Below are 27,687 nucleotides of genomic sequence, written 5' to 3'. Positions count from 1 at the left end.
TCTAATTTCAGAGAAACTCTACCCTGTATCTCGTGTAAACAGTTCAGGACAAATTAAGCTATTCTTGCGTGTGTTGTCTTGACTCTCTGAGCATCGCTGGCTGTTGTTAAGGGGTCTGCTTCTATAGACAGAAGTACAATACCACTGTATGCTGTACCACAGCACAGCTTTTACAATAGCTGCATTGTCTACTGCGCCAGGTAGTGACTCATATATGACCTAATGCTACGAGTGAAAATCCGGGGTTGTAAAATCTATAGAAAAGTGGTTATTGTTGTCTTGACTGCTGCAGAATAAGGGATAAAGGAACCTAAGGGGAGTGTGGTTGGCACCAAGGCTTATTTTTTATATGTGAGACAAGTGTTACATTCAGGTAGCTTTTTCACAGTACTTACTAATTTAAAGAAAGTATAAATAATGCAATAGTACACTCAAAGTCTCTGCTTTCGATAACACTAAAATGGCCAACACTGCAGGAAATAACAAAATTACCTGCACTACTTACATTGTATACCTGAAAACAAATGAAAACATGTCTAAAGATCAGTAATGTTAATGTCACTCGGACTTTTATCTGACATTTGCGTCATGTGGTGCGCGCATGCGCGCGTCACCCGGCAGTGAAAGACGCTTTTTCACACAGAGGTGAACAACAGCTAAACAGACACCGAGCGTCCCGATAACAGAGATCAGAAATGGGCAAAGGCGGCGGAACTTTTGACAGACTGTTAGGTATGTACTATATTTCATGATTTTAGGGTGTATTTCGACTGACAGACCGATGTGTCGCTAACAAATAGATTAAGTGTGCTAATGCTAACGCTAGCACAGTTTGAACATTCACGGTAACGCTAGCAATTAAACTCTATTGTCTATATTTTCCCCACCGGAGCTTCAACACATCGGTGACATGATCTTAAACCTGATATTGCGAACATATTTTTCAGTTAAACCGTATGGTGTTGTATGTGTAGTTGACAAATCGATCATTTAACATAAGCTAGCTAGTTAGAAGCACATCTTAGCTAAAGCTATTTTTGGGCCTCTTTTCACAAGCTACAAAAGGCATAATTAGCATTATTTCGTGTAATGTTTCTTTGTTTTGTGTGTCTGTTAGTCGTTAGCAAGCACGTCGTGTTTGTCTTTGTTAAGCAGGCAATTATACCGCACTTTTAATGAGACAGGGGCATTATAAACGTTGTCGGGGCACTTCACGTGAATATTTATGTTTAACGTTACAGTTGCTCACACCTTTAAGAAAAATGTCATTTGAAGATTGTGAAAGTATTCCCATAAGTCACGGGTTTGCTCTTGTAAGCGAGTGCAGCTGTATACATAGAGAAGATGGTTTGGCCCATTTTTATTAAGGTTTACCACATAACAGTAACTTCCACACCAGCTCCATTTCCAAGACTTCACCAAGTGTGTGTGTGTATATATATATATATATATAAAACCTGAGTGATTCAAATGCCTCTGATTGGCCACGCATTCAAGAAAAAAACAAATATATATGTACAGGTGTGTATGAATATGTACGGCATATATATATTTTTATTCAATGCACTGGTTGCACAAAAGTTAGATGCACATAAATTATTGACCACATCGTATTTAACACTCCATTTTTACATTAAGTTCACTTTTTCATTTTTTTTAATCACTGTCCATATAGGCAATATTGACTTGTAGCCTAAATGATTAACTAACAATCTGGCCAACATAAAGTTCTTTATTTGAAGCACAATTCTACAAGAAGGGTAACTTACTGAAAAGTGTTGGTGCTTCACTGAGCTGAAAATTAAACTTAAAACATCTCAAGATAAATGAATGGGCTTCAAACTGGACATCTCATGACTCAATGTCTTATGGACCATCCTCCATTGCAGTCACATGCCCCTCAGATGGTCAACACCTGTAGTTTTCCTTCTTGATCTTTGGCCTTGGCTAAACCAGCTGGCCAAACTCTCTCTAGCAGCACAATCTTCCAGACTTGGCCCTTCTACACTGATTCTGATCAGATCTTCACTGTGTCTGAATGAAGGGATGCTCTAGTGTCTGATTTGAACAGCTAAACAGCTTATATACTACCATTTCAGCTATTAAAATATTTCAATAGCAAAGTGATTATATTAAGTTTTTTTTATTGAGTTAACTTAGAAAAACTTTTGGAGCATTTTTATGTTTAAATAATTTTTATTTTTTTATTTTTTTATTTTTATTTTGTTACGACCAAGCTGCCAGCAACAGACAGTGAGCCTATGTTTGATCAATTTACCCTACTCAAATCAACACGACTTGATATAAAATAGTTCAAGCATATAACGGTTTAAACGTTAGACCCAGATAAATGTGCGCTATATCCAATAGTTTGTGCTGAGACGTTTCTGGACATGGAGACGCCAGCGTTATCACTTGTGTTTTTTTTTCTCGGTAGATACACCGTCATTTTTGCTCATAAAGGTAAGAGAAATACATCATTCATAACTGCAAAGGGTCTACTTTTATTTGTGTGCACTCATAATATCAACAAAACGTTGTGCTTTCTGTTGTGTCTTTAACAGAAGTACAAAAATGAACTGACACTGAAAACATTGCTCACAGACATGATAAATATATCTGTAGAAAGCTTTAAATGACTACTTAACGAAATAAAACTGATCGAAAAAACAAAAGCTCTTTCATTATAAACATAATCCGTAAAGATGTATTAATCTCTAAAGGCGCATCTAATGAGATGGCGAGATTCATCCTTGCAACACAGACTCAGAAAACACTAGTTTATTAGTAAATAATTCAAATTTCTCCTTACTATTTCCCCCTGTCACATTTATGATAATTACATTTCCTGGTGCTTTGCAAACTTAAGCCTATTGCGTGTACTTGAACAGAGAAACACTGTCGAGTCACTCTTGACAGTCGCAGTAGCACGGTCTTGTGTTGTTTCCACCAGCCCGGTAATTTTGTTTCATCACTAATTAATGGATGTCAAAAATATAAAAGTAAGGAGAAGTCTAAAACAGGCAGGAGGCCAGGCCTGCGTCTGAACTATGACGTGAAAATTTGCCCGAAGCCCGCCCCAGACTAGGGCTGAAATACAGGGCTCTAGTGTCTGTTGTTTAACTGTAGACTCCAAAGACTTTTGGAGTCGCAAAGACTTTTGTCCCCCCCTCAGAAGGCTGTTTTTTTTTTTTAGTCGCACCATTGAGAAATTAGGTTTCAATACTCTAGAGCCCTGGTATTGTAATATAGGTTGGTGCATGTTGCTAATTTATTGCTTTGTATTATAATGGTCCCTGTAAATGACCATTATATAAATTAAATATGATTTTTCCTTTTGTTCATTTAGTGGAAATTAATTTGATTGACTGATTGATTGATTTGATTTTTTTTTTACACCATGTTTCTTATTTAAAGTAAAACATAATTAAGATATTGTCAAATGCACTATGTATTTTGTTTTATTTCCTTAATTTTAATCTAATTTACCCATTCCTAAATTAAACAATACTAAATTTAAATGCTTAAATTATATGGCAGAGAGACACTATATATCAGGGCCCCAGACTGCAAACAAATGGTCAGATTTTGCTCATTTTTTTCTGCCGGTGTGACTAATTTTTGTGAGCAGTCACACTGGCGACCACTGAGTTGCCCAACTCATAAGCTCTGCCATTTCTGTTGCATTTGAGAAACATCAAGCTGCGAGATCCAGTGAAAAGTGTTTGAATTCGAAGCACAAAGATAAGGTTATTTTCTTTTTAATTATAAAATCAAGAAAATAGATTTTTGTCAGAATTTTCACTTTTTTTTTTTTTTTTTTTTTTTACTTTTTTTGTGTTTTTGCTCTTAAATGTTAGATAGATAGATTGATTGATTTTTGGTATCATGTTGGAAGTCAAAAGATTTTACTATACTACTGTCAAACCTGAACATGTTTTTTTTTCCACTTTTTCAGGAAACAGACCTTTAGCAAACTTATTCTGATAACACTTGATGATTAAAAAGTGTGCTCTTCCAAACCTTCACAGATAAGGCTACCAGTCAGCTGCTGCTGGAGACCGACTGGGAGTCCATTCTGCAGATATGTGACCTCATTCGGCAAGGCGATACACCGTAAGATAAAACATTTTCTAATGTGCCTGCATGTCAGTCAAGTGTTGTGATAAAAATGGCCTTGACTTCCTTATATGCTGTTTTGTTATTTCCCGCCAACAGGGCAAAATATGCAGTTGGTGCCATCAAGAAAAAACTCAATGATAAAAATCCCCATGTCGCGCTCTATGCTCTTGAGGTAAGTGTAGTTAATCTACATACATAGAGGACTGTAGACCAGGGGTTTTCAAGCAACAACAAAATGTCCAAATAAAATAAGATTAAGAATAATAATGACATAATAACAATTATTAAAAATAATAAATAAAATTAATACAAAATATATTTAAATAAATAATAAAATAATAATGATTAAATAATTAAATGCATTTGTTGTCTGTGATGTTTAAAGTCATGGGGATTCTGATTGGCTATCATCGTTTGTATCATTTATCAGCTGGAATAGTTTGTTCTTAAAGTGATTCCAGGGGTATCGTTCCTCTGTGTTGTTATTGTTATAGTTGTGGTGTGGACTTCCCTTTTCTTATATAATCATAATCGTTTTCGTCTTTGGTATGAACAGGCCTTAACTCGTATATCTGATTACTTAATGTTGAGTTTATACCAAATTTTTGTATAGTATACAGGATTTGAACTTTGGCACCAGGATTGCGCATAATTCTACTGATTCCCGCAGTTTCCACGCTTGAAACGTGGGAAATTCCCGCAAATATTTCAACGCAACAGATGACGGAATGTATCATTTCCACATGCTTTTGAGTCTCACAACCTTTAACATTCAAGTGCTCAATTTAATGCTTGCGCTCTGTGACCGTGAAACCCTTTCTGTGAGCCATCTCGCACCCAAAGCGTGCGCACATAGAGATGCATCCGAGAGTATCAAATACATACCATAAAGTGCCTGTCTTGATGAGTATTCAGGTAAACAGTGGATTTATACTAATACAGGTTAAGTTAATGTAAACAGTTGTGAAACAAAACTTGTGTATAACAGTTTTTATCTGTGCATGAGGTCTTAAAAAGACAGCAACCTAAATAAACCAGCAGCTCTCATTAATGTTTATTTATACATTGAAGACTAACCAGTGTTATTTTAACGTTAAATTTATTATTCTGTTTCTGTGGTATTTCTGTACCTGAATATTACTGTTAAACCTACCTGAAAATACTTAAAGCACAGTTAATTTTCGTTGTATTTTGTTATTGTATTTGTTTGTGCCATTGCTTGTCATTATTCTTAATTGCTGACTTTTTACCTGTAATTTTTTTTTTTTTGGCTAAATTCAGTTCAGAATTTGAAAGTTTTTTTTAATATATATAGTTTTTTTATTTTATTTATAAGTATCTTCCTCACAACATAAATATGAATCAACAACATTATAAATTATAAAAAACAAATACACTGGGTGACGAAAAGAGGTGTATTCTGGCACATTGCTATTTTAAGGAGCTGAAAACAGACTGCACCATAGACCAACTCAAACCTAGTCTAAAGTCAACGGGCAATATTTTTTTATTTATTTAAAGAGTGTGTTGGTAGAAAATGCGCCTCTGGGGGGGGGTCCACAGTGCGCGTTGACTTTGCTTATACACACAGGGATGCGCATCACACAAACATGCCAAATATTGAAAAAAAATGAAGCAGTGTAAAAGATTATTATTGTGTAGGCTACATAAATATAAAAATGTTATGATGGATACTCATTACGTGTATTCGAATTAGGCTACCTATTTGCAATTCAGCCTATTACTAGGTTGCTTATAATGATGAATGTAATTGGCAAATTAATTGAACAATCGTGCCAATACACACACATATATATTAACTGACTCATCACGCTGAGCTTTGGTGGATTCCTGCTTGTCCTGTAGATGATCTAAAAAGCTGAACGCTTCTCAAGCGAAGAAACCGATCGGCTCGTGCGCGAAGTTAAAGCGCGCAAGCAGATCAGTTTCTTCGCTTGAGAAGCCTTCAGCCTTTCCGCCAACAAACTCCGCCATGTAAATAGCGATCCGCCATGGCGCGAGCGCATCTCACTCTTAAAGGGAATGGGAGATGACAGTGTGATTGGTGTATTGAATGTTGCGCCCATTACTTATTAAGAGAATTGGGACAACCCATTCCAAAAATGCACCCCGGCGCACGGACCGTTTTTCCATCGTTAAAATAGCAAAAGTGGATTTGGACGCGCCCTGAGTGCACCTGCACCATGCGCTTTACATTTTGAGTTTAGATCGTTAAAATAGGGCCCCTAGTTTAGATGATAGTGGTTAAAAAATGTCTAAAAAAAATAACCTAGGGGGATCCCCCCCTCCCCAGTTACAATGTATAATGTTTTTGTATTATGCCTCTATCAGTCAAGGTCATGTGTGCAAGTTAGCATTTTCTTGTCACCAGGTCCTGGAGTCCATTGTGAAGAACTGTGGCCAGACGGTTCATGATGAAGTGGCCAGTAAACAGACAATGGAAGAGCTAAAGGAGCTGTTCAAGGTGACTCCTGCTAAACTCAACCCATAATCTGTGACTGTTGCTTTAAAGGTTGTCTTTGGCCCTGCCTTTATGATCTTTCCAAGCGGGTCAGACCCAGTGACTCAGCTGCACTCTACTTCCTGATTTTGTCATCGTCACATGTTTATTTGGCTGAGGGAAGTTCAGAAACAACACACTGTTCTTTGAGTTCCTTTGCTTTCTAACATAAAAAAAAAAGGTTTTGAGTTTGTTAAAAAGAGACTACACATTTTTAATTTTTTTTTATTTTTTTTTTACTAACCAGTACTCCTGAGTTCTGACTTCAAAGCTTAGATATTGTGTTTTAAGTCATCGCTGAAAGAATGTGATTCTTTTGTGTTTAGAAACAACCCGAACCGAACGTGAAGAATAAGATCCTTTATCTGATCCAGGCCTGGGCCCACGCCTTCCGCAACGAGCCCAAGTACAAAGTCATCCAGGACACCTATCAGATCATGAAGGTGGAAGGTAAGGCTTTACGCAGATTCATGAACACGAAATACATTTCTAAAGGGTGTTTACACATACAGTGATTTGCAAAAGCAGAATGGTATGATACATTGCACACTGCTGCAAGTTACATACAAATACTTTCCAATGTACAATTTAATAGCCAGATATTCTGTGAAACGTTTAAAAGAAAATCAACCTCTTTTACTCGCTCAGGTCATGTCTTCCCAGAATTCAAGGAGAGTGATGCCATGTTTGCAGCAGAAAGGGTGAGAATAACGCTTGAGTAAATCAATTAGGTTTTTGCACACTCTGAAATGTTTAGTTTGTCATGGGTTTGTCCTGTTTCTCTTCCAGGCTCCTGATTGGGTGGATGCAGAGGAGTGTCACAGATGTAGGGTTCAGTTTGGTGTTGTGACCCGAAAGGTACATACAGCTCTTTCATAATCTATCTATACAATGTTTATAAAATACCATATATAAGGCGGTTTTTCTGATGCATAACTGCTGGTGGCTCTTCATTCAGCACCACTGCAGGGCATGTGGGCAGATTTTCTGTGGGAAGTGCTCTTCTAAGTACTCTACCATTCCCAAATTTGGCATTGAGAAGGAGGTGCGTGTGTGTGAGCCCTGCTTCGAGCTTCTCAACAAGTGAGTATATGTGAAAAAGAAAAATACCTACCACTGTGCTGCTTTTTTTTTTGTACTTTTAGAGGGGTATTCAGGAATAGGTCACACATCTTGCTCATTTATTCTCCCGAACCCATCTGACTTTCTTCTGTGTACCACAAAAGGAGATTCAGTTTTTTTTTTTTAAGAATCTCCGTACAGCTGGAACAGAAATAAATTACATTTTAAAATGCATTAAAACAAAATAATTATTTAAAATTATAATAGTTCACATTTTACAATATCACTGTTTTGCTATATTTTTCAGATCAACTTACACATCATCTTGAAGTCAAAAAATTAAGAATGCTGTCTGGTGTTTTTTCACTGCAAAACAACAAAAAGATCAAACAATTGTGCAAATTTGGAGAAAAGCCTTCATAAATTCTGACATTTTATGAAGCAAAAAAAATTATACAAAATCCTGGTGGGTCAAGAGACTTCTTTCAAAAACATTTGTTTTTCTTATGACTACATAGATGCTGTTGACCCAAATCAGTTTTCCCCCCATCTTTTGTCAAATTCTTTATATCTGTAATATCTTCTTGGAGTTGTCCTGTTCATGAGCCTTCTGACCCCCAGAGATTTACCAGGCTATGTGTGTCTCCTAACCCCTCTTCCTCACCAGCCTCCCCTCCCTCTCTCCCCCTCCTAGGAAAGCCGAAGGGAAGGCCACCAGCACTGGGCAGTCCGAGCTTCCCCCTGAGTACCTGACCAGCCCTCTGTCCCAGCAGTCTCAGGTAGTGCCCAGCGAATCAGTAAGTAGTTGTATTTCATAGAGGGCTCTCTCTCATGGGCGTCACAATTATGAAGCATACCACCAAATTTATTGAAACGGACGATAAAGCAATAGTTTAATCATTCACGCACAAGTTTATCTGAACCCTGAATGCAAAGCAATTTTGAGGCTCATGAGTGAGAGCACATATTACTGTCTAGTTTGTGTGCTCCCCATCAATCCCACTCCAATCAGTTATAAACGCTGTATTTAAAGGTGAAGTGTATCATTTCTGTGCCACTAGAATGACCAGATAGAATTACTGACAAAACAGCTGGCTGAGTCGTTAATTTAATTATAATATGATAAGAGTTTGGAGACTCTCTGTTCATCAAGGCTGGATTTATCTGATAAAAAAAAAAAACTAAACATAAATTATTTACAATTTGGAACAACTGTTTTCTATTCTAGTTTATTATAAAATGTAATTTATTCCTGTGATGTGAAGCTGTATTTTCAGCATCATTACTCCATTCTTCAATGTCACATGATCTTTCAGAAATCATGATAATATGCTGGTTTGATGCAAATAAAGTATTTCTTACTATTAGAAATGTTAGTATTAAAATAAAGTGCCTTTACTGCCATATTTGATCAAATTATTGCATCCTTGCTAAAAAAAAAAAAAAATTCTTATAATAAATAAATGTGGTCACTTAAGAAATCTTCCCAACTCCTAACTTTGAACATGTATATTCATAACATTGAATCCGATCCACAATAATGTTAGAGAACATGTTGTGTCAGGCAAACAGACAAATTGCAGTTTCGTTTGGTGTTGTTAATAGTGTAGAAATTACACTCTTCACCTTTAATAAAGATGCACAAAATATCAGTGATCATACCAGTATCTGTGTTGATGTGTTTTAATTTATCAGTGGTAGCCAATGATTTGACCCCTTACTAATTACTCTTTAATTATTATTCTATAAAATCCAATATTAGCCAGTATTGTTTTTTTTTTACATAATACAAAAACTGTGTCTGCTAAAATGTCTGTTTGTGCACTGGTAATATATAAATCAGAAGTGTGCAGCTCCCTCTCCTCATCTATCTGTTGTTTTCTTCTTGACCTCCTCTCGCTGCTCTGCTCCTCAGATGCCTCCTAAGAGAGATGAGGCTGCGCTGCAGGAGGAAGAGGAGCTGCAGCTGGCCATCGCACTGTCTCAGAGTGAGGCCGAGGAGAAGGAGAGGAAGGTACGCTGTCTAACATCTGTAAGCCAGCTGTTCTGTCAGCAGAAACAAGGGGTCACGTGATGGTTGTGTTGTTTGTTTACAGAGACATAAGAACATTTACTCTGCGTACCCCAAAGCCGATCCCACCCCTGTGACTTCCTCTGCCCCCCCTGCCAGCACTCTCTACTCCTCTCCCGTGGTAAGACACGATCATTTCAGTTATTAATTGAAACGCTTTGAATGAATTTCTTTAGTGGGTAAATTGTTTCTCTTTTTACCTTTCAGAACTCATCAGCTCCATCGGCTGAAGACGTGGATCCAGAGGTGAAAAACCAATCATTTCAAAGGAGTTCCTTCAAAAATAGTTCATTTCATTTAGTGCATTAGTACAGTATATATGGCAATAATCTAATGTAATTATGTACACTGCTGTAAAAAAAATATATATATATATAAATATAATTATCAGTATTAATATATATTTTTTAATGCTTTTGAAAATCTTATGCTCAACAAGGCCGCACTTATTTGATTGAAAATACTGTAAAAAACAGTAATAATGTGAAATTATCACAATTTAAAATTAGTGTTTCTGTTTGAATGTTTACAATTTATTCCTGCGATTCAAATTTTCAGCATCATTACTATAACATCATTAGTAGGTGTTCCTGTAGCTCAATTGGTAGAGCATTGCATTAACAAGCGCAAGGTTGGGGGTTTGAATCCCAGGGAACACATGATAGGAGAAAATTGCCTCAATTCACTGTAAGACGCTTTGGATAAAAGTGTCTGCTAAATGCATAAATTTACAATTTAATTACTCCAGTCTTTAGTTTAAAACGATCCTTCAGAAATCATAATAATATGCTTAAAGAATTTTTATTATTATTATTATTATCAATGTTGTTACCCAGTTATATATTGTGTATTATAAATTTTGTCGCTCATTATTTTTGCTGAAACTGATTCTTTCATAATTAACAAAAGATCAAAAGCAGCATTTATTTGAAATAGAAATCTTTTGTAACATTGTCTCTACTTTTTCACTTGATTTAAGTATTTTTAATTTGGGGGAAAAAAAATATCAGGACAAAAATTTCAGTATTATTTAAAAAGTATATAAATGGACACAGAAATAATTTTTTGTCTAAGTTAGAGAAATTAAGAAATTATATATTATATTATATTGTTGCTTGCTTAATCTGTATCTGCCTTGTAATAGCATAGATTTAAGATTGTAGTATATGAAAAAAAACAATCAATGTATTCAAAAACTATTTTCTATATTTTCAGCTGGCCCGTTACCTAAACAGAACTTACTGGGAGAAGAAACAGGAAGAGGTTCGCAAGAGTCCCACCCCCTCTGCTCCTGCCCCTGCCCCTGCTCCTGCTCCAGTTTCACTGGCTGAGCCCGTACCAATCAGCCAACCAGTGGAAAGCCACGCTCCGGTCCAACCCATCAACATAGTGGAGGTACCTGCAGCACTGAGAATGGATAATCAAGAAAATAGTTGAATCCTGTTCTGCACTGAACGTCTTGCCTCTGTCTCTTCAGCAGCAGTATCAGAATGGAGAATCTGAGGAGAACCACGAGCAGTTCCTGAAGCCCTTGCAGAACGCCGTCACCACCTTCCTTAACCGCATGAAGAGCAACCACTTGCGCGGCCGCAGCATCACCAACGACAGCTCTGTGCTCTCTCTCTTCCAGACCATCAACAACATGCACCCGCAGCTGCTGGAAATACTCAACCAGCTGGATGAAAAGAGATGTGAGTCATTTGTCCAAATTAAACTATGATTCTTGATTTTAATTTAAAACCGCTGCCTTTGAGTTGTTAGCTTGATCTTTTTGTTAGTAACTTCCAGTCTAGATAACTACTTTTTCTAAATGACATAAAATGTATGAATATATTGAAGCTGTTTGGGTTGCAGTTTTAAAAAGTATCGTTCCTAACACCTTTGAATTGCAAGGTGCCTTGTAACAGTGAATGCTGTCTCCTCTCTCGCTCAGTGTACTATGAGGGTCTTCAGGACAAACTGGCGCAGGTGCGTGACGCGCGGGCGGCACTGAACGCTCTAAGAGAGGAGCACAGGGAGAAACTGAGACGGACTGCTGAGGAGGCAGAGAGACAGAGACAAATCCAGCTCGCCCAGAAACTGGAGATCATGAGGCAGAAGAAACAGGCGAGTTGTTTTTTTTCTTGAGTCTGTGAATCATGTGATGAAAGAACGCTGACTGTGATTGGTGACTGCAGGAGTACCTGGAGATGCAAAGACACCTCGCAATCCAGCGTCTGCAGGAGCAGGAGAAGGAGAGACAGATGCGTCTGGAGCATCAGAAACACACCGTTCAGATGAGAGCACAGATGCCTGCGTTCTCTCTGCCTTACGCACAGGTGTGCACTGCTACATACACACATTTGACACATTCAGAGAATAAATATTACACACATTATGTATTTGTTTATTATATTATCTTTATAAATACTTAAGTTTGCTTTTACTGAGATTTGTAAGTTAATTGTAGGGCTGGATAAGTTTTTTTTGTTTGGTGCTTGTAGATGCAGTCACTGCCTCCTAATGTGGCAGTGGGGGTGGTGTATCCCCCCGCTGGCCCTCCCAGCTATCCTGGCACGTTCAGTCCTGCTGGCTCAGTGGAAGGGTCGCCCATGCATGGAGTCTACATGAACCAGCATGGACAGACAGCTGCGGGTGGCCCGTACCAGGCCATGCCTGTGTCAGCTACAGGTCAACCAACTTTATCACTCTTATAATAAATAAACAACGTCAGCTTCAGATGTGGCATGTTTTATTTAATAGAGTCTTTGCTCACTCTGTTTTAGATCCCAACATGGTGAACGCTTACATGTATCAGACTGCAGGTACCAGTGGGCAGCCAGCCGCCCCTCCCACAACCACCCCTGCCTACACTAACTACCAGCCCACACCTACACAGGGCTACCAGGTCAGGAGATGTTCTACTACAACAATTTACGCATTCACGGTTACCTAAATGTTCATATACTGTTATTTATGGAAGCCCGTTTCCACCACTAAATAAAATAATTGCGACTTATCACGCTGTAAAAAAAATTTTTGCAGTTGCAAATTACATCTCAGATATCTGACTTTTTTCTCAGAATTGTGTGATTTATCTTTTTATCTTTTTTTTTTTTTTTCAGAAGTGTGGTAAACTTGCAGTTGCGAGTTATGAAGTCCATTTCTGAGGGGGGGGCTATTTTCATGCAATTGCATGTCTATATCTCCCAATTCAAACTGTATAACTCACAATTGTGTTATAAAATCAGAATTGTGAGATGTATATGCATCACAGTTACGAGTCAGAATTGCAAGTTTCTGTTATCGCAATTCTAAGAACAAAAGTCAAAATTGTTAGTTAAAAAGTCGTAATTACCTTTTTAATTTTTTTTATACATCAGCAAAATCAGCCTTCCACAGTTATTTCCTTCAGGAATAGCAAGTCTACTTAACTCTTCCCCCACCGTTGATGAGTTTTTATGGCTTTTCGTGTTTTCACTGTTATACACTCAGAGGCGCTATTAAACATCTTCTGAATGAGTACAAAACCTCCCGAACAAAAACACACGTGAACAGGACGGAGAAATGAGATATCTCTTATGTACACAATGCATATGAGAAATAATGTGATCATCAGCAATAGGCAGCATATAAATGAAAAATGCATAATGTTACAGAGTAAAAATGATGAGCCAGGAAGTGGTGTATATCTGTGCAAGCTTTAGTGGTGTTGACTGGATTTATGCTTTGATCATCATACAGAATATTAGCCAGATGTAGGTTTTGATAAAAATTAGGTTTTTTTTTTTTACCTTTTTGCTCAAAATTATGCATTTTTATGAAACCTACCTATATTCAAGTGTTGATTTAAAAAAGAAAAAAAAAAAAGAAAAAAAAGAATGCTTTAAGCTAGAATTAAAACATGATTTTTCTTTAGAGTAGAGGCTCTGAATTTTATTTTGCTGTATTGCATATTCAACTATTCATACCGCAAAATATACTGGAGGCCATTACATTTTAGTAAAAATCATCACTGGCAGTGGCTGGCAACTTAATAAAAAAACAAAATGCTTGCGGGGAAAGAGTTAATGTTCTATAGTAAATTTGAAAGTTTGTCATGAATGTTTGCATGTTCTTTTTGTAGAACATGGTCTCTCAAGCTCAGAGTTTGCCAACTATGTCCCAGGCTGCCCCCACCAATGGTATTGCCTACATGGGCTACCAGCCATACAGCATGCAGGTATGTTTACTGTAATTACAATATTGATGTTTTACTGTATCAGATCACAGTTTGTGTCTTAAGGCTTGTTCCCACTGGGACGAATATTGCATGTGATTATAGCCAACGCCTCGTGACTAAACAAAGGGAGCCAATGTGAGTGTGCACACTGATGCGTAAAAGCGTAATTTTTTTTTTAAAAAGCCTCGGGCTTGTTTTTTTGTGTTTGACGTTCAGCGTTTAAAAACTGGTCGACCAATGAGATACCGTATTTTCCGGACTATAAGTCGCACTTTTTTTCACAGTTTGGCTGGTCCTGCGACTTATAGTCAGGTGCGACTTATTTATCAAAATTAATTTGTCATGAACCGAGAGAAATGAACCAAGAAAAAACATTACCGTCTACAGCCGCAAGAGGGCGCTCTATGCTGCTCAGTGCTCCTGTAGTCTACACTGAAAGTATAGAGCGCCCTCTCGCGGCTGTAGACGGTAATGTTTTCTCTTGGTGCTTGGTTCTAAATAAATGCGACTTATAGTCCGGTGCGACTTATGTTTTTTTCCTCATCATGACGTATTTTTGGAAGTTACAGTCGTGGCCAAAAGTTTTGAGAATTACATAAATATTGGAAATTGGAAAAGTTGCTGGTTAAGTTTTTATAATAGCAATTTGCATATACTCCAGAATGTTATGAAGAGTGAGATGAATTGCATAGTCCTTCTTTGCCATGAAAATTAACTTAATCCCAAAAAAACCTTTCCACTGCATTTCATTGCTGTCATTAAAGGACCTGCTGAGATCATTTCAGTAATCGTCTTGTTAACTCAGGTGAGAATGTTGACAAGGACAAGGCTGGAGATAATTATGTCAGGCTGATTGGGTTAGAATGGCAGACTTGACATGTTAAAAGGAGGGTGATGCTTGAAATCATTGTTCTTCCATTGTTAACCATGGTGACCTGCAAAGAAACGTGTGCAGCCATCATTGCGTTGCATAAAAATGGCTTCACAGGCAAGGATATTGTGGCTACTAAGATTGCACCTAAATCAACAATTTATAGGATCATCAAGAACTTCAAGGAAAGAGGTTCAATTATTGTAAAGAAGGCTTCAGGGCGTCCAAGAAAGTCCAGCAAGCGCCAGGATCGTCTCCTAAAGAGGATTCAGCTGCGGGATCGGAGTGCCACCAGTGCAGAGCTTGCTCAGGAACGGCAGCAGGCAGGTGTGAGCGCATCTGCACGCACAGTGAGGCCAAGACTTTTGGAAGATGGCCTGGTGTCAAGAAGGGCAGCAAAGAAGCCACTTCTCTCCAAAAAAAACATCAGGGACAGATTGATCTTCTGCAGAAAGTATAGTGAATGGACTGCTGAGGACTGGGGCAAAGTCATATTCTCCGATGAAGCCCCTTTCCGATTGTTTGGGGCATCTGGAAAAAGGCTTGTCCGGAGAAGAAAAGGTGAGTGCTACCATCAGTCCTGTGTCATGCCAACAGTAAAGCATCGTGACACCATTCATGTGTGGGGTTGCTTCTCATCCAAGGGAGTGGGCTCACTAGCAATTCTGCCCCAAAACACAGCCATGAATAAAGAATGGTACCAAAACACCCTCCAACAGCAACTTCTTCCAACAATCCAACAACAGTTTGGTGAAGAACAATGCATTTTCCAGCACGATGGAGCTCCGTGCCATAAGGCAAAAGTGAGAACTAAGTGGCTCGGGAACAAGAATGTTGAAATTTTGGGTCCATAGCCTGGAAACTCCCCAGATCTTAATCCCATTGAGAACTTGTGGTCAATCCTCAAGAGGCGGGTGGAAAAACAAAAACCCACTAATTCTGACAAACTCCAAGAAGTGATTATGAAAGAATGGGTTGCTATCAGTCAGGATTTGGCCCAGAAGTTGATTGAGAGCATGCCCAGTCGAATTGCAGAGGTCCTGAAAAAGAAGGGCCAACACTGCAAATACTGACTCTTTGCATAAATGTCATGTAATTGTCGATAAAAGCCTTTGAAACGTATGAAGTGCTTGTAATTATATTTCAGTACATCACAGAAATAACTGAAACAAAGATCTAAAAGCAGTTTAGCAGCAAACTTTTTGAAAACTAATATTAATGTAATTCTCAAAACTTTTGGCCACGACTGTACAGTTAAGCACGACTTGGTGGCCCTCAAGCACAAAACGGTCTTGCCGAGCACACTTGATACCTAATGACAAAGAGGAAGTAAGTACACCAAGAATAAGCATCGAGGCAAGATGAATGTAGAGCTGCTGGTCTCATTGGTGTCTGAACAAAAATAGCTTTATGACAAACGCATCAGTGACTACACAAATCTCAATGAGAGGGAGTTGTTATGGAGAGGAATTGCAGATCAAATGGGATTCAATGTGTACCGGGGAATTTCTGTTTTTCATTAAGCGCCATCTAATGTCATGGAGTGAATTTGCACGTTCACTCTGCACATCGCCAGTGAAAATCGCTTGGGTATGAACACTAAAGATGCGTCAAAAAACGTTGGTGACAATTGTGTTCGACAATCGTCCCAGTGTGTACGAGGCTTTACATTACAACCTGTATGTCTCGGATGTGAAGTTCTTCCCTGCTTCCAAAAACCATATGGAATGGAAAGTTTAGAGACTGTCACTGATTGCTGTTAACTTCTTTTGCAGAATATGATGACCGCTCTTCCAGGACAAGACCCCAACATGCCTCCCCAGCAGCCCTACATGCCTGGGCAGCAGCCCATGTACCAGCAGGTCATTATTTTGACATAGTTTGTACTGGATTATGAAAGGGAAACTATTTTCAGATTCAATGCCTCTGACAAAGTGCTGGCACTGTAGCACTTTATTAATCTGAATTATGTTGTCTCCTGGTGTTCCTAAGCAGATGGGTCCCCCCGGCGGTCATCAGCAGCAGTCTCAACAGCAGCCGGCGCAGGCTCCTCCGGGCAGTGCAGAGGCTCAGCTCATTTCATTTGACTGATCCTAGCTCATCATATGCCTGCACCCACCAGGTCCAGCACACTACATTCACCCCTGCTGTTTCTGGGTTTATCCCTTGCACCTGCTCTCGCTTCACGATGCTCTACAGATACTGAAGGTGTACAAATATTGTAAAAGCATTTGACTGTCTGAGCTACCCCCCCCCCCTGCTCTGTCTCTTTCAATGAAGGAGGAGAGGCTACAGATGGAGCTGGTGGGAAACCTTGTCTCTTAACTGGATGAATCTCACAAAACTCAATGTCTAGATCATATTTTACCCCAAAATAAAAAGAAACCATTTTTTTTTTGCCACTAAAAAAATAAATCTATTTTAGACCATTACATTTTTTGTATCTTGGCATCAGTTATGACAGTTAAATGTTTCCTGTGTCCATTCTCATTATTGTAAAGCGGAATATGGTATTTAATTTAAACTGTAAAGTAGTTACATGGTAATACTTGTTGTGTTCCCTTTATCCTGATATCGTGATTTAAAAATGACTGTTTATTAATAAACAGATACACCATTGACAGTTATGGGAATTACACCCCAAAAAGTTGCATTGACACATGGATATATGATTTCTGAAGATGCAAAAAATTTTAATGGTCCTAGAATGAAGTGTGTGTGTGTGTGTGTGTATGTATAAATGTATAAAGCCCATTTCAGTAACAAAAGATAGTAATTCTTTGGTAAATCTTAATTATGACATAGGATGAAATCTAATGTCAAAATGATGCAATACTAAGGCATAACTGACACAGTATGTCTGTTGTCTTACAATTAATGTCATAAGTTCATCTAAATTCAAATTCAAAGTTGACATGGTAAGTCATTATAAGATAAAAAGATTTATCATGGAGTATTTTTATCTCAGAATTATGACTTTAGTATATCATACAAAGTCAAAAATGAGATACTAAGTCATCATGTCAAAGTTCTACTGTCATAATTGTGTTTTGTCAATCTCAATTATGACTTTGTATCTCATAATTTTTTTTTATTTTTTTTTATTACACTAATAGTTCTGACAGTCAAAATTATGAGACACTAAGTCATATTTGAGAGGAAAAAGTCAAAATTATGACAAACCCATCTACTTTCTTAATTTTGACTTAATATAATGTTAATGTTTTATTAAAGAGGTTTCACTGAAGCTTAGGTGGCAGAAACGAGATTCTATTAAACATATGACCTGGACATGTTGTGAGATTCACCCTACCTCTAACTCCCATCTCTAGATTTTCACAAATGTAGTTTTTCTTTCTAAAACGAAGCTGATGTGAAGTTAGCCAGTCGTACCATAGAGAAACAAACACAATACGATTCAAGAAGAAATAAGCATCCTTTGTCTCATATTTTTCTCTAATGTGTTAACATAAGTGAATATGTAACCGGATGAGAGACTTGCTGACTTTAGCAGAGGTCACTGCGGTATCATTAGCAGTTTTTCAGTTCTCAAATGCTGTGAGATCATGTAACTTCCAGTGCTGGTTTCCATGTATCCCATTCTAGAGATGTTTCAGAAGCTCTGCGTGTTGTGGAATCCTCGCTAATGATTTATGCAGTAGATGGCGCAAACATTGGCTTCTGTTGTATAATTAACAGCCAATGGGATGTCAGCTTTACTGCTATTTGCAAATCACCAGTCTATTCAAAATAACTAGGCTGGTGTTTCCAGATACTGCAAGAAAGTTTGCCAGACGTCACATTTATTTGTCTTCGCTCTTTGTGGATCTTCACAGAGTGGGTTCAGACCTGACGGCACAGAACTAGACCAATCAATCGATCTCAAAGCTGTGGCTTCATTACCAATTAATTAAATTGCAAAATTGAGTTCTGGATCAATGGCAGACAAAGGAAGTCTATTTTTAGACATTGGATTGTAAAAACTGTTTACAGCCTGTGGATGGTTTTGATGGACGACGTGAATGCTGCATGTTTGTAACACAAACGCACACAGAACCGGTGACGTCTGTAACCCCTTTAATATCATCTTTATTCCATACTGATCTGCCTCATGATAAAAACAAGTCATTTTAAGATCATATTTAGTAATATCTTTGTTCTATTATTGGTCATGCATTAGTGGAAATGTTCCTTGTCTCTGAAGGTATGTGCACAATAAAACAATGTCAGTCTGTTCATTTGTGTGTTTGAAGTGAAGGCAGAATGAGAAACTGAGTAAAAGAAACAGAAACCTTGTAAATACTTTATCCTGGAAGCTGGATCCATGTTCTCTGAATGGACAGATTTCCTACGGTTTTCTGAAGACAAGGCGTTTGTTACTCACATCTTGATCTGTTGAATAACACACCAGACAGAGGTTATCAATGCTGGTCATAAACATGAAACTTAAGAATGTCCTGTCACATTTTTTAGATTAGATTAGATTTTGCTTAAAAATAAATGAAGCTGTATTTTAGACCATTAAGATTGTGCTTTGTGATTGTTTTATGATAATTTAGCAGTTAAAACCTACCAAATCCTCATTACTGGTACACAAAAAATACTTGGACTGCAGTGTGAATTCAGTGAATTAATACAGTGTGAATTATAAGTTGTTTTCAATTTTCATGTTATGATTGCTCCAGCACTGTTTTTCCCTTAGTGGCCTGATCCTGCAGCATAGACGCCACATACAAACCCTGATAATAATGACATTTGTAATTACACAAGTAACAAAGAAAACAACCTGTGTACTGTACCTGTTCTGTGCTTCCTCCTTGATGTCTGTTGGCTGCCATGTGACAAAGGGCATTTCCTGAGCGAAGTGCACCACATGCTGCCCTGTGCCTGATCTCAACTCAAGACCAATCAGCTCATGGTGAGACTGATCCTCCGCTAGCTCCCAGAGCACCGACAGCAAACTGTCCTGACTGCACTCAGCTGCAGGAGAAATTAACATTTGGTGGACTTCTTTATTTCTGTAAGCCAGGACCATGCATGTTATAAATGTTGCCGATACTTGCTCCGTGATGGGTGAAGGAGCAGCAGATGCTGCAGGAGATTCCCTGAATAAGAGGCTCCTCACCTTCAAGTTCTGCACAAACAGTGAACTTGAACCAAAGAGAACATGCAAATGACCTTAGGATAATATTTTATTTATGCAGCACTCTGAAATCTCTGATTCTGATTAAACCGTAGTTTCATTTGGCCATAAAGCACATTTTGAGCTATATTAGCCACACAAGTGGAACTAAACTGTATAAGAAAAAATTCAAAATCAGGAAATGACATTATTCATGGAAAGCTTCTGAGGGTTAATTATCTCAAATGGTCCTACATTGGTTGCTTGACCTTATATTTATTTAATTACTTAATCACGTACTGTCTGGTTTGCTAAGTGTTTTTCTCTTTGTGTGTTATTATTGCATAACCAATGTAGTATTTTGTTTTAATTATTAATTTTATTTCATTTGGTTTAAGCACAGTGGCAATCGAAGCGTCTGTTTATGAAAGTATCTGAGAGACTGTCATATTTTTTGTTCCCAAATGGTAATTAAGTAAATTAATACATATAAATAAGATATTTTTCAAATAAAGCGGGATTCGATTTTCTGTCAGCGGCATTATTTTGCTTTTTTTTCCGCCTACTGATATTTTAGCTCGATATTTCTAGGATTTGCTTTAAAAACTTTTATGTAATGCGTCTCAGTCTTTCAGATACTTTTATTGTAAAACCCCATGCATGTGGGTTTTTATTTCTCAACGTTTTGTTGAATATTTTTTGCACATTGTTTTATGAGGCTGTTTATCTTTAACCCTCTGGGCTTCTTCGTAAATGGGTCACACTTAGCTTCCTCCCGCCCGAAAACGGGCGAAGCCTTAAAATTGTACTTTACTTTTTCCCAGGATAACCAATCAAATATATTTTTGTTCTATAATGTTTTCTGATTATTATTTAGAATTTTTAGATTTTTTTTATGATACTTTGCATTAATTATATAATTTTTATGAGCTATTTTTTCCATTAGAATTAATATATCATTTTTTATTTTATATTTATTTTAAAAAAAAAACTCAATAAATGCAGCATTTCACATCAAAATAGAGTGCTAGCCTAAAAAAAAAAATGTTCCAGGAGAAGAAGAACATCTAGTGGCTTTAAAAAAATAGCCACTTTTGTGTAATGTCCTGTACCAGCCTGTAGGCTGTCTATAGCTTCCTATATATCCTATGTAGAAAGGCTATTTGATTCCTTTTGTTGTTTTAGACATGATTTCTCTATCTTATTCGTTTTTTTTATTTAGATATACATTTAGATATTCTAAAAGATGATTACTTTATTTTCTTAACAAAAATGTTTAGATAAGTATCAGGTTTTGCATTATGATTACAATCAAACTATAGCATTTGGTTAGAAAGGGAACACAATGTGTGTGTGTGTGTGTGTGTGTGTGTGTGTGTATGTGTGTGTGTGTGTGTTGCATTTGAGCGAGAGTCTCTTTTTGTATTTTTTATTTATTTATTTTTGCATATTCTCAAAATTTGCTGTTGCAGTCTTACCAGTCTCTCTCTTTCTCTTTCTCTCTTTCTCTCTCTCTCTCTCTCTCTCTCTCTCTCTGTGTGTGTGTGTGTGTGTGTGTGTGTGTGTGTGTGTGTGTGTGTGTGTGTGTGTGTGTGTGTGTGTGTGTGTGTGTGTGCATTTGAGCAAGTTTTTTTTTTTCATATATTGATTTTATGTGGAATATTCTACAAATTTGCTGTTGCAGTCGCCAGTTTATCTGTGTATGTGTGTGTGTGTTTGTGTGCGTGGGTGTGTGTGTGTGGGGGGGGGGGGATCTTATTTGCACTCTTGATGTTCTAGAGTGTCACCCCTTCATTGCTGTACACTTTTTTTCAGCACAGTTGCTGATCTGTAGCTTGTACCACCAAAAGTTTCTCTGAGTTTTCCTATTTTTTCATATTTCCCATTCATTTCCTATGTCGCCCGTTTTCGGGCGGGAGGAAGCTAAGTGTGACTTTTTTTTTTTACGACCCTTTAACATATCAGAATCATCTCCTTGATTTTTTTGTGTGTTCATATAGGTAATACAACAAAAGTCACCAAGTTTCATCCCCATCCGATGAAGCAAAAAAATTAAACATTTAAAAACGTTCAAGTTTTCGCCCGTTTTCGGGCGAAGAAGCCCAGAGGGTAAAGGCGTTTTTAAGAGGAGGGGTTTTGTAAAAACAACTCTACGGGAGAATTATAAATAAAGTTTTGTTCCTCTGGTGCGATGCATTGTGGGTAGGTCAGGAAGAGCCAGTGGAGGACGCCATGTGCTTCTGCTAGAGGAGGTCCAACAGTCCGTCTCGAGCTGAGAGAGTCGTGTTTTGTGAACTGGCCTGTCGTTTTGTAGCGGTCACTGAACGGTAGTCGTGCTGTCGGGGTCATGATGTACTGCAGCAGATACTGCGTCCGGATCGCGCTGCGCACCGCGGCTAACACACACCGGTAAGAGCCTGAATAAACCCCTCAAGGACAGAGAATTGACCAAGAATATTTCACACAATAGAGTGTTAGCAGTGTCACTGTCAATGAAACACACACACACAGATGTTATTAAGATCTAAAGTGGAGCTCATATAAGACTCTGACATGAGATGTATCTTTATCCTGCAGCAGATCTGAATCTCACAGTATGCATGTAATCGCATAATTCATATACTGTTTTAATGTTTACTTGATATCGAATTGATCATGCATCTAAACGAGAATGTCCGCGTATGGGAGCTCACGTGGCTTCTGTGGTTTAATAATTTTAGTATAATTTCCTCTATATATTTCTAATAGTGGTCAGCCGATATTGAAAAAGAAGCTGTGTGCTGCCATGCAGACTGAGAGCACACTGATAACCTGGGATTTGTTCTGTCGTTTGCACCTGAAAACTATTATTTTTTAAAATTGTTGAAATTAAGAAGCTCTGATATAATGTTCCTTAGAATTTATTGTCGAGTCAATAATTAAACGTAAGCACATCTGTGACATTGACCATGTGAACTCCTTTTTACTAAAGGTCAGTTGTGGATAGGCTAACCCCCTCAAGTATGCTGATGGTATATTCTGCAACAAAAAAAGTGCAAAATGGATCCATTTTCACAAGAGGTCCCAGACTTTCATAGAAATAAATGCAACTGATAGGTTCAAGGCCCAGAAACGTGGTAAGAACATTGGTAAAACAGTGGTTCAACCGTAATTTAATGAGTTAAACAAGCAGCACTTTACATGTCCCATCAGAGACAGTGATTTAAAAGTCTGCGCTGGCCAACTGGTCCTCATCTTAACACAGACCTTAAAAAGATCACTGGAGCTGTGTGAAGTTCCCTGCTGCTTCAAATGGTCCATCATCACTCCAGTCCCCAAAATCACTGGACTTAACGATTACAGACCTGTCGATCTCACGTCTGTTGTCATGAAGTCATTTGAGTGACTGGTCCTGGCCTTCCTGAAGGACCCTTGCTTGATCCTCTTCAGTTTACCTACAGAGCAAACAGGTCTGTGGATGATTCAGTCAACATGGGACTGCATTACATCCTATAACACCTAGACAGACCTGGGAATTACATGAGGATCCTGTTTGAGGACTTCAGTTCGGCCTTCGATACCGTCATGTGTGACCCAGCTCTCTGTGCCCAGCTCCATCTGTAAGTGGATCACTAGCTTTCTGTCAGACAGGCAGCAGCTAGTGAGAATGAGCAAACTTACATCCAGGACTATCACCATCAGCACTGACGCCCCCCAGGGATCTGTTCTCTCCCCACTGCTCTTCTCCCTGTATAAGAATGACTGCACTTTAAAGGACCTCTCATCAAAGAAGGAGACGAGTCTGCTTACAGACAGGAAGTTAAAGTGCTGACTGTCAGGTGCAGTCATAACAACCTGGAGCTAAACATGCTCAAAAACAGTGGAGATGATCATGGACTTCAGGAGAAACCCCCCAGCACTCCCCCCACTCACCATCATGAACGTCACTGTCACTGAAGTAGAGTCATTTAAATTACTGGGCACAACCATCTCTCAGGACCTGAAGATGTACACTCACATTGACTCCATTGTGAAAAAGGCCCAGCAGAGTTTGTACTTCCTTCATCAGCTGAGGAAATTCAACCTGCCACAGGAGCTTCTGAAACAGTTTGCCATATAGGTGCCCCTCTCTCCAGCCTCCAAGATCTTTACATCTCCAGAGTGAGAAAGAGGGCTAAGAAAATAACCTTGGACCCCTCACACCCAGCCCACGATCTCTTCGAGCTGTTGCCTTCTGGCCGGGACTACAGAGCACTGACCACCAGAACAAGAGCACAAGAACAGTTTTTTCCTGCATGTTATATTCACCCTGAACAATTAAACTTTTTTCGTTATACATCATTCATCACAACTGACATATTTATACACCGAATCCAAAATTTGTAAACTGCAAATAACACAAATGCTCACACATCACACATAAATTATCTAAACAATAAAAAAAAAAAACCTATGTAGGTTTCTTTTTTTCTTTTTTTCCCTTATATTAGTGTTATATTCTATCCCTACTGTGTTATTCTTATGTATGTCTGCACTATGTCTCTCTGTACTTTCTTCTGCACTGGAAGCTCCTGTTGTCAAGTCAAATTCCTTGTGTGTGTAAACATACTTTGTAATAAAGCCCTTCTGATTCTTAAGTCATTCTAATAACCTGATTTTCTGCTCATTTGCTAACAGAGAATAGATGCACTAAATGATATTTGTTGCTTCTTTGTGCTCATTATTGTTGTCTGAATGCACTTATTTCACAGACAAAACCTACAGAGGGCAACACTGTGTGCCCTGCGAACACTCAAGACCAGCCCTGTCAGTCCGTCTGATGCCATTGCAGCACCTCCTCTTGATGGGATGCCTAAGCAGTACTCTCCCAAAATCCAACAGCTGGTCAATGACATCGCCAACCTCACGCTCATAGAAGTGTCTGACCTCAATGAATTACTAAAGGTGCAGCACAAAACACCAGCCAAAGAAGACCGTTTAACACAAGACACAAAATACAGCAGAAATCCAGTTCAAAATAATCAAGACTTGATGTTTTCTCCAAATGAACACAAAGAAGTTTAATCATTTTAATGCATACACACCAGTGTCACAGTTATGACATACACAACACAAAGTGTTTACCTGCATATTTTAACTGGGACTTCTGTAAAAAAAAAATTAATAATGACACAAGAAGTGCACTTGGATTGAATGTGCACTTGTAGTGCACTTCAAATCTTAAAAGTATATTTTTGAAAGAGAAAAAACTTGCAGTTTATCTAATATTAATGAAACAAATAGACATTTAAGTCTATAATATTTTGTAAACTTAATGGTCAGATATAGTTCTTCAATGTATATGATGTTGAATTTGAAATTGTGAATATTCACTATATTGCACAGCTCTGTTAGTGTGTGGTCATCTTTAAAACACTGATATAAATGTTTTTTGTCCCTGTCAGAAAACTCTGAACATTCAGGATGTTGGAATGATGCCCATGGGCTCAATGGCAGCGATAGCAGCTGCTCCTGCTGCTGAGGTAAAGCTTTATTAGTCATACAAGACTAGTAAGTGGCACTATACTTATGATCAATGCACTTTGTTGTTGTTTTTAGGAACTTAGAGTAGGGCTGTGAAAACGGCTGAAAAACAAAATTCTAATTTTGTACTTCAATATTATCAATATCCAAATGATATTCTAGTTTAAAAGGCATAATTTCAGTAAGGGGGGAAAAGCTTTTGGCTTCTCTCCTGAGGCCACAAGAGGGCGCATCGAGCAAAATATTACTAATGCACATTTATTCAAAGCAATAAAATAACAAGACTATCTTTAAAAAAAAAAGTTTAGAAAGCATAAATAAGTTGCGTAATTAGAAACAAAACAGCATTGTATACGTATGTACAATTTAATACAAAGGAATGAAAACCAATGGTAGAGTACTTTTTTCATATAAAAACATGAGGAAAAACTGCCATAAAGTCTTGAGACGTTTTTTTTTTTATTATTTGAGCTTACATTAATTTTACATGCAGCTATTTTGTGCTATATACGAGTACAACAGTGATAGATGTCCCTATAAAAAAAAATGCAATAAATAAGCATTTTGTGTGAAGAGCCTGGTTTCAGTTTTGACATAAACATCATCTCCGCATTGATGTTCTCTTTTTCTGCAATATTTTGACTGAACGACGGAGCAGCGCCGCATCGAGTGGCTTCAACTGTATAGGGATAAAAAACACATTAAAATGCAATGACATCCTCATCGCATCTCATGCGTCACTGATAAACCTAAAATTTGAATGCAGTGGTGGATTTTTATTTTAAATTTGATGAATATTCGAAATTCAAAAAACAGTGCTCCACCTAGTTAATGACAGCTACAGTTTCAAGCATTTTTGTGTAGTTTTTTAAAATTGTTACCTGAATGTAAATGATGTAATTGTAAAAAACTCAATTGTAAGCGCTTGAAATATTGTATATTTTTGTGCATTTGTAACAGTTGTGTTTGTGAAGTTTTTGCTGTAATGTTTAACTGAATTTGCAGGCAGCAGAGGAGGAGGCGGCACCTGCAAAGAAAGAGAAAACCCATTTTACAGTTAAACTGACAGAATTCAAAGCGGCCGACAAAGTGAAACTGATTAAAGAAGTGAAGAATTGCATGGAGGGTTTGAATCTTGTACAGGTAAGATGTTTTGAAGTATTACGTTCAATGCCACAGTGGCCTGAAGGCTAATCTAAATATATATTCACTCTACTATTTAGCACACATCAGTTAGTTGCTATCTGTCAGTAACCTATACTTGAAATTGGTGCTTTGCATTTAACCCATTCAAGTGCGTGCACACACACTGCAGTGAGTAGTGAACACACACACACACACCCGGAGCAGTGGACAGCTATAGATCCAGCGCCCGGGTAGCAACTAGGGTTGAGTGCCTTGCTCAAGGGCACTTCAGCCATGGGTATTAGAGGAAGAGAGCGCTTTTCATTCACTTCCCCCCACCTACAACACTGAGACTCGAACCGTCAACCTTGGGGTTACAAGTCCAACTCTCTAACCATTAACACCTGTGATTTGCTGATTTGCTCCTGTGAATACGATTTGCTGCTGATTTTCATTTCTAAAGGGCTGATTTTCATTTCTTATGATGTTTTCCCTCTCATTTACAGGCCAAGAAGCTTGTAGAGTCTCTGCCTCAGGAGATCCGGGTGAATGTGTTTAAAGACGAAGCAGAAAAACTGAAAGCAGCACTAGAAACAGCTGGAGGCACTGTGGTGCTGGAGTGAATATCTGCGCTGGCCCTTCACTTGTTACCTGTCAGTCACTGTTTTGTTCTTTTTTACAAAAAAAAAAAGAGAAAAGGAAATTTGAAGAAAACATAATGCCTTTTAAAATAACCACTTGGTCTACAGGAGGTGGTCTGGGTGTTGAACATACAGACTGAACTCTTAACAGACTCTGAGCCTGCAAACACACCACCCACTACCCATCACTGACTCCTCCATCTGTCCTTTAGCTACACATGTGCTGTCCTGGGCAGGGAGGACGGAGCTGGTCTGTCTCTTTAATACTGGGGTTTGTCCTGACAGAGGGATGTGATGCTATCTTGTGGTTAAATAAACATGTTAGACTGTACTGTGTTTTGCAATGCATCATCATGATTATAGAGCAATAATTAATACATTATAAAAGAGCGTTTTTCCCTGAGGTGAATCATTTATGATCACTGCATTTTGACTGAACTGACTGATCT

General features: G+C 38.1%; 2 protein-coding genes across 5 annotated transcripts; both read left to right on the top strand.

Annotated features, from left to right (window-relative positions):
* The first annotated feature begins 574 nt into the window (after positions 1-574).
* Positions 575-17,475, top strand: LOC132151871 (hepatocyte growth factor-regulated tyrosine kinase substrate-like). 4 transcript variants are annotated; one of them, XM_059560385.1, is made up of 21 exons: positions 575-732; positions 4,032-4,116; positions 4,219-4,294; positions 6,515-6,607; positions 6,970-7,093; positions 7,292-7,344; positions 7,433-7,501; positions 7,602-7,726; positions 8,400-8,484; positions 9,621-9,719; positions 9,802-9,897; positions 9,984-10,022; positions 10,992-11,171; positions 11,257-11,467; positions 11,710-11,882; positions 11,954-12,094; positions 12,260-12,446; positions 12,542-12,663; positions 13,882-13,977; positions 16,624-16,710; positions 16,844-17,475. In XM_059560385.1, the coding sequence occupies exons 1-21, from the start codon at positions 696-698 to the stop codon at positions 16,937-16,939; spliced, it is 2,274 nt and encodes a 757-aa protein (XP_059416368.1). In that variant the 5' UTR covers positions 575-695; the 3' UTR covers positions 16,940-17,475. The 4 variants fall into 4 exon arrangements, with proteins under 4 accessions (XP_059416368.1, XP_059416359.1, XP_059416350.1 ...); XM_059560376.1 differs by having other exon boundaries at positions 11,254-11,467; XM_059560367.1 differs by having other exon boundaries at positions 8,400-8,502.
* A 4,674-nt stretch (positions 17,476-22,149) lies between these two features.
* Positions 22,150-27,647, top strand: LOC132151864 (large ribosomal subunit protein bL12m-like). The gene is made up of 5 exons (XM_059560344.1): positions 22,150-22,379; positions 24,701-24,893; positions 25,394-25,471; positions 26,478-26,615; positions 27,104-27,647. The coding sequence occupies exons 1-5, from the start codon at positions 22,318-22,320 to the stop codon at positions 27,218-27,220; spliced, it is 588 nt and encodes a 195-aa protein (XP_059416327.1). The 5' UTR covers positions 22,150-22,317; the 3' UTR covers positions 27,221-27,647.
* Positions 27,648-27,687: the final 40 nt, after the last annotated feature.

The sequence above is a fragment of the Carassius carassius genome, chromosome 1 (genome assembly GCF_963082965.1).
Source record: "Carassius carassius chromosome 1, fCarCar2.1, whole genome shotgun sequence".
Lineage (NCBI taxonomy): Eukaryota > Metazoa > Chordata > Actinopteri > Cypriniformes > Cyprinidae > Carassius > Carassius carassius.
This window is presented reverse-complemented; position numbering and strand designations above follow the sequence as displayed.

Bases quoted from the DNA above. Each gene is read 5' to 3' on its own strand.
- LOC132151871 (XM_059560357.1), top strand. From the start codon at position 696: ATGGGCAAAGGCGGCGGAACTTTTGACAGACTGTTAG. The intron at 9,898-9,983 runs GTAAGACACGAT...TTTACCTTTCAG, and splicing joins CTCTCTACTCCTCTCCCGTG to AACTCATCAGCTCCATCGGC. The intron at 11,468-11,709 runs GTGAGTCATTTG...TCTCTCGCTCAG, and splicing joins CCAGCTGGATGAAAAGAGAT to TGTACTATGAGGGTCTTCAG.
- LOC132151864 (XM_059560344.1), top strand. From the start codon at position 22,318: ATGATGTACTGCAGCAGATACTGCGTCCGGATCGCGCTGCGCACCGCG. The intron at 25,472-26,477 runs GTAAAGCTTTAT...CTGAATTTGCAG, and splicing joins CAGCTGCTCCTGCTGCTGAG to GCAGCAGAGGAGGAGGCGGC. The intron at 26,616-27,103 runs GTAAGATGTTTT...TCTCATTTACAG, and splicing joins AGGGTTTGAATCTTGTACAG to GCCAAGAAGCTTGTAGAGTC.